General features: G+C 44.4%; 1 protein-coding gene across 6 annotated transcripts in view; it reads right to left on the bottom strand.

Annotated features, from left to right (window-relative positions):
- SDHC (succinate dehydrogenase complex subunit C) overlaps positions 1-13,444 on the bottom strand; it is a 54,539-nt gene that overhangs the window by 17,274 nt on the left and 23,821 nt on the right. For 5 of the 6 annotated variants that reach the window (XM_063627131.1, XM_063627132.1, XM_063627133.1 and 2 more), the window contains one exon: positions 7,091-7,152. In XM_063627131.1, coding sequence (XP_063483201.1) covers positions 7,091-7,152 — 62 coding nt within the window. The remainder of the gene's footprint in view (positions 1-7,090; positions 7,153-13,444) is intronic. The other variant, XM_063627134.1, reaches the window with a different exon arrangement.

Below are 13,444 nucleotides of genomic sequence, written 5' to 3'. Positions count from 1 at the left end.
CCCAGCTACTCGGAAGGCTGAGGAAGAGAATTTCTCGAACCTGGGAGGCGGAGGTTGCAGTGAGCCGAGATCGTGCCACTGCATTCCAGCCTGGGCGACAGAGCAAGACTCCATCTCAAAAAAAAAAGGAAAAAAAGAAAACAGACCTCGTCATAATTATCCAATGATCCGGGAGATTTCCAATCCCTATGCCTTTCCATAAAAGAATTTCTCTGTTGGAATGCCCTCCTCTACCTCCTCTTCACAAACTCTCCTGTTCACGCTTCTTTCAAGCCTTCTAACTCCCTCAGAGTGCTGTCAACTCTGTGTCCTGAGTTCTGCATCCATGGATTCTGCATCTGTGGATATACAACTAACTGTGGATTGAAAATATTGGGTGGGGGAAATGAATGGTTTTATCTGTACTGAAAACGTACAGACTTTTTTTTTTCTTGTCATTATTCTATAAACAATATAACTATTTACATAGCGTTTACATTGTATTAGGTATTATAAGTAATCTAGAGATGATTTTAAGTATATGATGTACATAGAATATATCCAAATACCACATCTTTTTATATAAGGGACTTGAGTATCTGTAGATTTTGGTATCTGAGGAGGAATCCTGGAACCAATCTCCAACAGATAATAAGGGACGACTGTATTTGTTGGTTTCTCCTCTGGGGTATCATATCTCTTATTAAAAAGCTATCATGGCCGGGCACAGTGGCTCGTACCTGTAATCCCAGCACTTTGGGAGGCCAAGGCAGGCAGAACACCTGAGGTCGGGAGTTCAAGACCAGCCTGACCAACATGGAGAAACCCTGCCTCTCCTAAAAATACAAAATTAGCCAAGCGTGGTGGTGCATGCCTGTAATCCCAGCTACTCGGAAGGCTGAGGCAGGAGAATCACTTGAACCTGGGAGGGAGAGTTGTGGTGAGCTGAGATCACGCTATTGCACTCCAGTCTGGGCAACAAAAGTGAAACTCTGTCTCAAAAAAAAAAAGCTATCACAGTGCATTATAAATATTTGTCTTACTCCTTAGATTCCTCTATCCTTGAGAATAGAGACTATATATTATCCCTATCTAATTTCTAATGCGTAACAGGAGGTTAATTAGAAGGTAGGAAAAAGTGACCACTATGAGCAAAGTGATTTACATGGGTATGTTCATTTAGTAAATAAAGATTTTTTAAGCACCTATTGAGTGCTAGAGGGTATGAATGGTAAATAAGATAGACAGAGTATCCACTTTTGAAGACTTTACAGTCTAATAAAAGACACAGATTTGGCTGGGCGCAGTGGCTCACGCCTGTAATCCCAGCACTTTGGGAGGCCGAGGCGGGCAGATTACTCGAGGTCAGGAGCTCAAGACCAGCCTGGCCAAATAGTGAGACCCTGTCTCTACTAAAAATACAAACATTAGCCGTGCATGGTAGTGGGTGCCTGTAATCCCAGCTACCCCGGAGGCTGAGGCAGAAGAATTGCTTGAACCTTGGAGGCAGAGGCTGCAGTGAGCTGAGATCGCGCCACTGCACTCCAGCCTGGGCAACAGAGCAAGACTCTGTCTCAAAAAAAAAAAAAAAAAAAACGAAAAACAAAACAACAAAAACCCAGATTTATAAAAAGTTAGCAAATAAAATAATTACAACTGCCAGGCGCCGTGGCTCATGCCTGTAATCCCAACACTTTGGGAGGCTGAGGCGGGCGGATCACAAGGTCAGGAGATGGAGACCATCCTGGCTAACACGGTGAAATCCCGTCTCTACTAAAAATACAAAAAATTAGCCAGGCGTGGTGGCAGGCGCCTGTAGTCCCAGCTGCTGGGGAGGCTGAGGCAGGAGAATGGCGTGAACCCGGGAGGCGGAGGTTGCCGTGAGCCGAGATCGCACCACTGCATTATAGCCTGGGTGGAAAAGCGAGACTCCATCTCAAAAATAAAATAAAATAAAATAATTACAACTTGTGTAATAAAAGCTTTGAAAGAAACAACACAGCACAGTAAGAACTATGAAGGAATAGAGTACTGTAAAACAGAAATAAGGAAGCTTGTACTTTAAATATGGTGGTAAGCAAAGTGCTCTTTGAGTTAACATTTTGCTAAGATGTAAAGGATAAGAAAGAACTAACCAAGCACAGTGCAGCAAGAGGCCAGGGTGGGCATTTCAGTCTAAAGAAACAAAACATGCAATGCCTTTCAGGTAGGAAATAACTTTGCCTGTTCCAATGAGTTCAAACACCAGTGTGGCTGGAGCACAGTAAGCAAAGGGAGGAATGGCAGGAATGAGTTAGGGAAGAGCCAGAGCTGGCAGGGCAAAGGCCATGGTGGATATTTGAATTTTAATCTAAATGCTAAAGTGAACACAGTCATTAGGAGAGTCTAAGGAAGGGAGTGACATGATTCCATTTATTTTCAAAAGATTTTTCTTGCTGTTGTGTGAAAAATGGATGGGACGAGGGCCACAAGAATGCAAAGATCACAGTTGCTGGAAGTGACTTCATTTCAGACCAAATGATCCAACTGCTCTTGCCATTTGGTCCAGGGCACATTATCTTCTAAGAGACAGTTGCTATTAAATGTATCATGTTTCTCATCCTTGTTTCCATAAAGCAACACCCAGAGCATAAAGTTTCTTGAAATCCCATGAATTCTGAGATAGGCATTATTAATATGCCCATTTTATAAGGAATAAGCTGAGGTTTAGAGAATTAGGTAATTTGCTTAAGTCATCCACCTGGCAAAAACCTATTCCTTTATGATTTTGATGGAGGGACCTTCAACAGTTGAAGAATATGCTGTAGTTATACTTAACTACTACTCTATAGAAAACAGCTACTACATTCTATCATGGAATTAGGAGAGAAAGTTTGGGAAAAACAGGACATACGCTGATGAATGCAAGGCCACCATTCAAAGGGGGTAAAGACAGAAAAAAAACAACTTTTTTCTTTTTTTTTTTTTTCTTTTTTCTTTTGAGATAGGGTCTTGCTGTCATCAGGCTGGAGTGCAGTGGCACAGTGATAGCTCACTGAAGCCTTGAATTCCTGGGCAATCCTCCCTACATCAGCCTCCTTAGTAGCTGAGACTATAGATGCATGCCACCATTCCAGGCTAATTTTTTATTCTATCTTTTGAGACGGAGTCTCGCTCTGTCGCCTAGGCTGGAGTGCAGTGGCGCGATCTCAGCTCACTGCAAGCTCCGCCTCCCAGGTTCACGCCATTCTCCTGCCTCAGCCTCCCGAGTAGCTGGGACTACGGGCGCCCGCTGCCACGCCCGGCTAATTTTTTTGGTATTTTTTTAGTAGAGACGGGGTTTCACTGTGTTAGCCAGGATGGTCTTGATCTCCTGACCTCGTGATCCGCCCACCTCGGCCTTCCAAAGTGCTGGGTCTTGATATGTTGCCCAGGATGGTCTAGAATTCCTGGGCTCAAGCAATCCTCCTGCCTCGGCCTCCCAAAGTGCTGGGATTACAGGTGTGAACCACTGCACCCTGCCCAAATAATTCTTCAGTTGTGAAAAATATTCAATTTTAGCATGAATACAAATGAATATTTTTTTATCATTATAGTCTATAAAAAAGTCAGTATCTTTTTTTCATTTAGTGGTGACAAATATACTGAGATAATAAGGGGAACTACAGCCTAATAAATAAACTGCTCTTGTTCTTTCAGTGATTTTTAGGATTAAATCTGTTCATCAGTATCACCAAACTGAGTAGAAAGCATTCATCTAGAAATTCCTTAATCAATCTAAAAATTTCTTATTCTAAGTAAGCAGAAATAAAAGTAATTATGAATCTACAGTTAGAATAGCCTAATCTTGAGATTCACCCTATCATCCCCACCAGTTCAGTGCAAGCAGGTTAAAAACCAGGAACTACATATGGATTCCTAACAACACAAATTATCCTTATACCTTGATTCCATCATCCCTTTACCAACCAAAGGAATGAAAAAGAACAGAAATGACAGCATCAGATCTTAGATAGCAGTTTCTATCCTTATCGACAAAACTACATATATGTCTATAAATGGACATATATAAATATATACACACACACATATATGAGATTAAAAATAGCAGAGGCTTAGATTCAGATAATTCCTGCCAATGTCTCATCAGCAGCTCCTTAAATACAGGATCCCTACACTAGAGCCACTGGCCCTACTGATGACCACGTCAGTTAAAAACATAGTCTACAGAAGCCTAGGAGAGATCCTTCAGGGTCTCAGAAGACAGAAACAAGAGCACTTTTCCAATACCACCATCGCTTCAACAAAGCAAAAGTCAATAGAAACTCCCTTTCCTACCTCAACAGCTCTATTTGGCACCAAATTTCTGGAGCAAGAGCACACTTACATGCTAGGACCTGAAGGCTGCCATCTGCTCTACTCTGTACAAATGGGCCATCTCCTGGAAAGATTGTAATGATGCCTGATGTGATGAATAAAACTTAGGCATTGCTCCCAGGCTAAAGTATCAAAAGAGACAAGACGGAGGGGCTCAGACAGAGCTTTACATAAGGTAAAACAGTGGGGCTTCTGTCTCTCAGGTATATAATTTCATACCGATTCTAGGCAAGATAGTTCCTCTTATTCCCTAGGATGAAGTTAAAGACATACCAAGAGACCAGGCACAGTGGCTCACGCCTGTAACCCCAGCACTTTGGGAGGCCGAGGCGGGCAGATTACCTGAGGTCAGGAGTTCAGAAACCCCATTTCTACCAAAAATACAAAAATTAGCAGGGAATGGTGGTGGGCGCCTGTAATCCCAGCTACCTGAGAGGTTGAAGCAGAAGAATAGCTTGAACCCGGGAGGCTGGTCTCATGAGGTTGCAGTGAGCCAAGACTGTGCCATTGCACTCCAGCCTGGGCAACAAGAGCGAAACTCTGTCTCAAAAAAAAAAAAAAAAAAAAAAAAAAAGACATACCAGGGAACTATCTACAGGAGAGAAGGGTTTGTACACACAGCAGGGATTTACACACTGTTCTAAGTCATAAGCTCATTTTCCTTTGCCAGCAAAGGTCCTAGGACTATCAACTTGGAACAGAAGTCTTGTTGAGTATGTGCTAACAGTTCATTGGAGCATTTCTTTCAGAAAGCACTCCACTACTCCTAGTTTGCACCTGTTCTCCCTGTGGATATATAAGGGCTAGATCACCTTTGCTGGGAGAGAACACAAGTTCCCCCAATGTCTCAAGGAGACTAACAGAGAACAAACTCAGATTTACCTATGCAGCACTCTAATGTCCAGTAACCTCTTCTGGCTCCCACTGAACTGAATAGCTTTCAGCTAAACTAGTAATCACATCACACAGAAATGCCAGTTGAAATACAATACTAGTTAGGTAGTTATTATAGTCAGTATGCAGGGGACCAAAATAAGATACTTCTAGAGTCAAAAAATATGATTATAAGTGGAACAGAAATTTAGGACAGAAATATATAAAACATATTAACAAAAAAGAGAGTGGTATTCATTTTGTATTCACCAAATATTTACTAAATTATCTACAGCATTCTAGGTACCATACCAGATAATTAAAAATACAGACAGATGCAGTCTAAGCCCTCAGGGAACAGACAATCCAGTAAGGAAGAACAATGAACAAGTAAATTACAATTATGATTATGAAAGAAAAACTAGAATGCTTTAAGAGCGTGTATCTAGGGAACATAATCTAGTTTTTGTTTCTTTCTTTTTTTTTTTTGAGACAGAGTTCCGCTCTTGTTGTCCAGGCTGGAGTGCAATGGTGTGATCTCAGCTCACCGCAACCTCCGCCTCCTGGGTTCAAGTGATTCTCCTGCCTCAGCCTCCTGAGTAACTGGGATTACAGGCATGCACCACAATGCCCAGCTAATTTTGTATTTTTAGTAGAGACAGGGTTTCTCCATGTTGGCCAGGCTGGTCTCCAACTCTTAACCTCAGGTGATTCACCTGCCTTGGCCTCCCAAAGTGCTGGGATTACAGGCGTGAGCCACCACGCCCAGCCTCTAGTTTTTGTTTCTGTTTTTGGTGGGGGTAGGAGAGCAAAGTATGCTATAAGGCTAAATAAAGGAAAGCTAAAAAAGTAAAAATATGTTACATGCACATTCTTGTGAGAAAATAAATAAATAAAAATAAAAAAGCAAAAATGTCTATGTCTCCAGCACCAGCCAAACATAATTTTTAAATCTAGCTGACCCTCTTGTAAAGTATATCCCTACTGTGAAAAGATACATCAGATCCCAGAAAACTGATTATAATCTGCACTCCACATAATAAACCTTCCTACCTAAAAAGGATGTACTAATTATCTAAGACCAGTATATAATTCACTCTGTAGCTGCAGTTCATATTATATAAATGAGTAAATAGACATTCTGGTCTGTGAATCAAGATTTTGAGACTGGTTAGTGAGCTAGTCTTTGGGGGACTGAGCACGTCTAGGTGATAAGAATGGGTGCTAAAACTGAGCTTCTGGAAAAATAAGGTTGATGACTTATCTTGGACTGTGTTTCATCAATGATCAGTCAGCCAGCCCATCTCTATTACATTTCTCTGCTCTCTATAATTTCAATAAACATGATAGCAGGAAGTGCTAGGGAATGGTTTAAAAATTTGCTAAGAAACTAATCTGGGCCAGGCACGGTGGCTCATGTCTGTAATCCCAGCACTTTGGAAGGCTGAGGTGGGCGGATCATGAGGTCAGATCAAGACCATCCTGGCTAACATGGTGAAACTCCATCTCTACTAAAAATACAAAAATTTGGCCAGGTGTGGTGGCACACGCCTGTAATCCCAGCTACTCAGGAGGCTGAGGCAGGAGAATCACTTGAACCCAGGAGGCAGAGGTTGCAGTGAGCCGAGATCGTGCCACTGCACTCCAGCCTGGGCAACAGAGCGAGACTCTGTCTCAAAAAGAAAAAAAAAAAGTTTAGAATCTGAGCACAGTGCAAACTCATAATTAATTGTTAAAGGGATGAATGAACAATAAACTTACAAGACTTATTGTTCCCTTTAAATCAAGTGCTGAGTTTCAAAGGAGGCAGAGACTAGGGCCAATGAAACAGCCAAGTTTTTCAAAGAAGCGCATGTATGTGTGTAAAAACACATATACATACCTGCACTCAAAGCAATACCAGTGCCACGGTGGCAGATGGACATCGCCATGGGAAGAGACCAACTGTAAAGAAACACACAAAGACAATTTTAAAAAGGAAAAGATGACACCATAGTAGAGAGTCTATCTTGGCAAAAATATAAACTAATTCTGAAATAGGCATTTTTTTTTTTTTCCTTGAGACAGAGTCTCGCTCTGTTGCCCAGGCTGACAATGGCATGATCTCAGCTCACTGCAACCTCCGCCTCCCGGGTTCAAGCAATTCTCCTGAATAGGTAGTATTTTCCAAACAAAAACAAAAACAAAAAAAAAACCGCTTTTGCATTCCTGTCTTTTCACTTTTTTTTTAACCCGCCCTGGAACAGAGTCTTGCTCTGTCACCCAGGCTGGAGTGCCATGCCACGATCTCAGCTCACTGCAACCTCTGCCTCCCGGGTTCAAGAGATTCTCCTGCCTCAGCCTCCTGAGTACCTGGGATTACAGGTGCCTGCCACCAGGTCCACCTAATTTTTGTATTTTTAGTAAAGGGGTTTCATTACCTTAGCCAGGCTGGTCTTGATCTGACCTCATGATCCGCCCGCCTCGGCCTCCCAAAGTACTGGAATTACAGGTGTGAGCCACTGCGCCCGGCCGTGTTTCCACTTTTTACTTTAAAAATACAAACCTGGGCCAGGCGTGGTGGCTCACGCCTATAATCCCAGCACTTTGGGAGGCCAAGGCAGGTGGATCACCTGAGGTCAGGAGTTCGCAATCAGCCTGACCATGGAGAAACCCCGTCTCTACTGAAAATACAAAATTAGCCGGGTGTGGTGGCACATGCCTGTAATCTCAGCTACTCAGGAGGCTGAGGCAGGAAAATTGCTTGAACCCAGGAAGCGGAGGTTGCGGTGAGCCAAGATCACGCCATTGCACTCCAGTCTGGGCAACAAGAGCAAAACTCTGTCTCAAAAAAAAAAAAAACCTGTATCAGGATTAGGTTAAAAAAATAAATTAAAGAAAAAAGGAAACTGATTTATGGAGAAGGATCCCTACCTTTACCAGACTGCATCACTGACAGGGCTGAGAAAAAAAAATGATTATAACTCAAAACTCCTTTCGCAAGGAGAAACATGGGTCAAAGACACTCATTAAAGTTGGAGCTGGCCTTCCTTCCTTCCTTCCTCTTTCTCTCTTTCTTTCTCTTTCTTTCTGATGGTCTCCCTCTGTTGCCCAGGCTGGAATGCAGTGCCATAATCTCGGCTCACTGCAACCTCCCTGCCTCTGGCTCCCATGATTCTCCAGCCTCGGCCTACCGAATACCTGGGATTGCAGGCGCACACCACCACGCCTGGCTGGTTTTTGTATTTTTGGTGGAGACGGGGTTTCGCTGTATTGGCCAAGCTGGTCTCCAACTCCTGACCTCCAGTGATCTGCCCACCTCGGCCTCCCGAAGTGCTGGGATTACAGACGGAGTCTCGCTCACTCAATGCTCAAAGTTGCCCAGGCTGGAGTGCAGTGGCGTGATTTCGGCTCGCTACAACCTCCACCTCCCAGCCGCCTGCCTTGGCCTCCCAAAGTGCTAAGATTACAGCCTCTGCCTGGCCATCACCCCATCTAGGAAGTGAGGAGCGTCTCTGCCTGGCTGCCCATCGTCTGGGATGTGAGGAGAGCCTCTGCCCGGCCGCCCCGTCTGGGAAGTGAGGAGCGCCTCTGCCCGGCCGCCCCGTCTAGGAAGTGAGGAGCATCTCTGCCCGGCCGCCCTGTCTGGGAAGTGAGGAGCGCCTCTGTCCGGCCGCCACCCCATCTGAGAAGTGAGGAGCGCCTCTGCCCGGCCGCCCATCGTCTGGGAAGTGAGGAGCGCCTCTGCCCGGCCGCCCCATCTGGGAAGTCAGGAGCGCCTCTGCCCGGCTGCCCCATCTGAGAAGCGAGGAGCGCCTCTGCCCGGCCGCCCATCGTCTGGGATGTGAGGAGCACCTCTGCCCGGCCGCCCCGTCTGGGAAGTAAGGAGCACCTCTGCCCGGCCGCCCCATCTGGGAAGTAAGGAGCACCTCTGCCCAGCCGCCCACCGTCTGGGATGTGAGGAGCGCCTCTGCCCGGCCGCCCCGTCTGGGAAGTAAGGAGCACCTCTGCCCAGCCGCCCATCGTCTGGGATGTGAGGAGCGCCTCTGCCCGGCTGCCCCGTCTGGGAAGTGAGGAGCGCCTCTGCCCGGCTGCCCCGTCTAGGAAGTGAGGAGCGCCTCTGCCCGGCCGCCCCATCTGGGAAGTGAGGAGCGCCTCTGCCTGGCCGCTGTGCAACCATCCAAGTGGGAAGTGACAGCCTTCATTGTAGAATGAATGAAGACGCTGGCACTGATTATATAACACCTTGGCAGCTATCTCAAGTCCTTGATGGTGGAGGTATTGGAATTATAGAAGAAAGCAAACACACAAATTTGACTAAAGGCGATTTTGTGACTTCTTTCTATTGGCCCTGGCAAACCAAGGTTATTCTGGATGGAAATAGCCTTGAAAAGGTGATATATATATACGAACGTATCTGATTTTTTTTCCCCCGTATAATTCTTACTTTGTGCATTTGATATTCAGTTGTGTTTGTAATCATGGAAAAATAAAAGCATATATATATAAAAAAAAAAGAAATAATGAGGCATAAAAAATAAAATAAAAAAAAAAGTTGGAGCTGGCATGGTGGCTCACACCTGTAATCCTAGTACTTTGGGAGGCCAAGGCGGGAGCCGCTGAGTTCAGGAGTTCAAGACCAACCTAGGCAACACAACGAGACCCCATCTTTACCAAAAAAAAAAAAAAAAAAATTAGCTGGGTGTGGCGGCAGAGGCCTGTGGTCCCAGCTACTTGGGAGACTGAAGTGAGAGGGTCGCTTGAGGCCAGGAACTCCAGGCTGCAGGGAGCTGACTGCGCCACTGTACTCCAGCCTGGGTTGGGGAGAGAGAGACAGAGACCATGCCTCTAAATAAATAAATATAGTTGATACAATTAGAAAGTAATCACTATAGGCCGGGCGTGGTGGCTCACGCCTGTAATCCCAGCACTTTAAGAGGCTGGGGTGGGTGGATCACGAGGTCAGGCGTTCGAGACCAGCCTGGCCAACACGGTGAAACCCCGTCTCTACTAAAAATACAAAAATTAGCCAGGCATGGTGGTGCATGCCTGTAATCCCAGCTACTTGGGAGGCTGAGGCAGGAGAATGACTTGAATCCGGGGGGCGGAGTTTGGCGTAAACGGAGATCAAGCCACTGCACTCCAGTCTGGGCGACAGAGCGCAACTCCATCTCAAAAAAAAAAAAAAGAAAGAAAGAAAGTAATCACTGTAATACCACCTGGGTCCCTCTGTTTCTCCAGGTATAACACTGACAGAAGAAAACCTGAGTTTCATTTATCCACAGTTTCATATAATACATGGTCATCCTTGAATCCTCCCTTATTATATGCCCCAAAATATCCAAACTGAACATACCACTTATTTCCTAATAAATTACCTGTCCCAAATTTTTATATCCAATCTTCTGGATTTAGTATATATTTCTTAATCCACAGTAGTTCTGAAATACTTTTTTTGTCATCAAACCCCTTTTTAAATTATGAATCATCAACTTTCCATTGAAGGACAACCAACATTGTTATTCTAGACCTAGTTCTCATGCTCAAGAGAGAACTGGTGGGTAAAATGGAAAGAACAAGAGTCTCTGAAGAAAGCTAACACTCATCTTGGAATGTTAGCTTAGACAAAGAATACTAAGCATAATCAAACCATATATTCAACACTGTGAAGAGAAATAAGGAGGTTAAAAAGATCTCAAAAGAAAATTCTGCCTACATAATGAAAATAGTCACAGTAAGTAAGGAGTATTCCCAAATAAATTAAAAATATTAATACTAACTAGATACCACTCTGATCAACTCAGATTTAACAAGAGAAATATAAAAGGTGGAAGAAGAGCGACATACCACTCTGATCAACTCAGATTTAACAACAGAAATATAAAAGGTGGAAGAACAGCCACATAACCAAGGACAGAGAACGATGGCATAATTTGGTAAGAAGAATCAGGAGACCGAAACCCAGAATGAGCTGAGGCTTGCAAAAATTTCAAGACAACAAAAAAGAGCTTTTAAAATTGTATTCTAACGTGAGAGCCTCCTAACTGGGATGCACAATTTTATGCTAATTGATGACAAGAGTGTGAAACAGATTGCACAACTATTTTACTTGTCAAAGAGAATGATTATCAGCATGAAAAAGACAGAACAAATATTGATCTGAAAGACTTGAAACCCTAAAGAGGTGAAGAAATTGGAAGATTCCAAACACACTTGGGGCTCTGGGACCAGATGAATCAAATCCCATGACTGAAAGAGCTAATAGAAGAAACGTATGCACTGTTCTGGAGATCTTTCAGAAATACTGATACATTGGCCGGGCGCAGTGGCTCAAGCCTGTAATCCCAGCACTTTTGGAGGCCGAGGCGGGTGGATCACGAGGTCAGGAGATCGAGACCATCCTGGCTAACACGGTGAAACCCCGTCTCTACTAAAAAATACAAAAAAATTAGCCGGGCGTGTTGGCGGGCGCCTGTGGTCCCAGCTACTCGGGAGGCTGAGGCAGGAGAATGGCGTGAACCCAGGAGGTGGAGGTTGCGGTGAGCCAAGATCGCGCCACCGCACTCCAGCCTGGGGGACAGAGAAAGACTCCGTCTCAAAAAAAAAAAAAAAAAAAAAAAGAAATACTGATACACAAAATGGGAGTGATGTAATATGAAACTGCTGAATTCAAATGTTACCCTATTTTTCAAAAACGGTTAAAATCATAGCCTGGCTAGCCCAGTAATGACAAGGTAAAATATATTGTTTTCTAAAAATAACCATAACATTATTTCCAGTCCCCCAGGATCTTCCAGAATCTTGTCATTTCTCATCAAGCAAGTATTTAGCCTCCACCCTTGAACCTGGGCAGGACTTGATGACCAACTGCCTCAAAAGATAGAATGCGGCAGAAGTGATGCTGCATGACTTACGAATTCTCCTTCCTTCCTCATGCTATGTGGAAACCCAAAGCAGCCTACACAGATATGTGAAAAGAGCTATGTGGAGAGAAAATAAGGGCCCCATCCAAGAGCCAGAATCAACCCCAAGACATGTGAGTGACTGGATCTTCAGATTAATTCAGGCCCTAGCCTTTGTGTTTTCCAGCTGAGGCCTCAGGCATCATGGAGCAAAGACAAGTCTTCTTCACTAGTCCCTGTTTGAACATTAGGTAAGAGTCTAATACAGAAAATCAAGATGTGGCCAGGCACAGTGGCTCACGCCTGTAATCCTAGCACTTTAGGGGGCTGAGGTGGGCAGACTGCCTGAGCTCAGGAGTTTGAGACCAGGCTGGGCAAGACGGCAAAAAAAAAAAACCCATTTCTACAAAAAATACAAACATTAGCCGGACATGGTGGCGTGCGTCTACAGTCTCAGCTACTTGGGGGACTGAGGAAAGAGGATTGCCTGAGCCTGGGAGGTCGAGGCTGCAGCGAGCCGTGATCACGCCACTGCACTCCAGCCTGAGTAACAGAGGGAGACTCTGCCTCAAAAGCAAAAAAAAACAATAAAAAATACCTCCAGAAAGTAAAAACATTTCTCCAACGGCCCAGACTGCCAATGGCCAATAAGTACGTGAAAAGATGTTTAACATCACTAACCATTTACTTCCAGGCCTCTTTCAAAAAACCCAAAAAATGGGTAATAGAAAATATGACTTCAGGTATCTCAGATATCTTTCCCTGACATGCCACTCTGGATACAGCCCCGTGTTCCCTGCTGCTTTTTTCCCCCCAAGTATGTCTGGAGTTACATAACCAGAAAAGCAAATAAGGTAGTGAAAGACTCACCTCACCAACCTACAACCATTCTTTATATGACCTGTGAAAAAAGGCCAGGGCTTTAAATACAGATTCAGAATAATTCGGGATGCTCTTTTGTCTTTTTCATTATAATTCTTCCCCAAAACTTTTTTTTTTTTTTTTGAAATGGAGCCTTGCTCTGTTGCCAAGCTACAGTGCAGTGGCGCGATCTCGGCTCACTGCAACCTCTGCCTCCCGGGTTCAAGCGATTCTCCTGCCTCAGACCCCTGAGTAGCTGGGACTACAAGCACGCGCCACCACGGCCAGCTAATTTTTGTATTTTTAGTAGAGACAGGGTTTCACCTGAGATCAGGATGGTCTCAATCTCTTGACCTTGTGATCCACCCACCTTGGCATCTCAAAGTGCTGGGATTACAGGCATGAGCCACCACACCGGGCCCCCCTAAAACTTTTATCTCTTTAAAAAGAAAGTTTCACGATTGAGCAGCAAGAAATGAGATCACTTATTAGCC

Source organism: Symphalangus syndactylus, chromosome 12, assembly GCF_028878055.3.
Source record: "Symphalangus syndactylus isolate Jambi chromosome 12, NHGRI_mSymSyn1-v2.1_pri, whole genome shotgun sequence".
NCBI classification, from domain to species: Eukaryota; Metazoa; Chordata; class Mammalia; order Primates; family Hylobatidae; genus Symphalangus; species Symphalangus syndactylus.
This window is presented reverse-complemented; position numbering and strand designations above follow the sequence as displayed.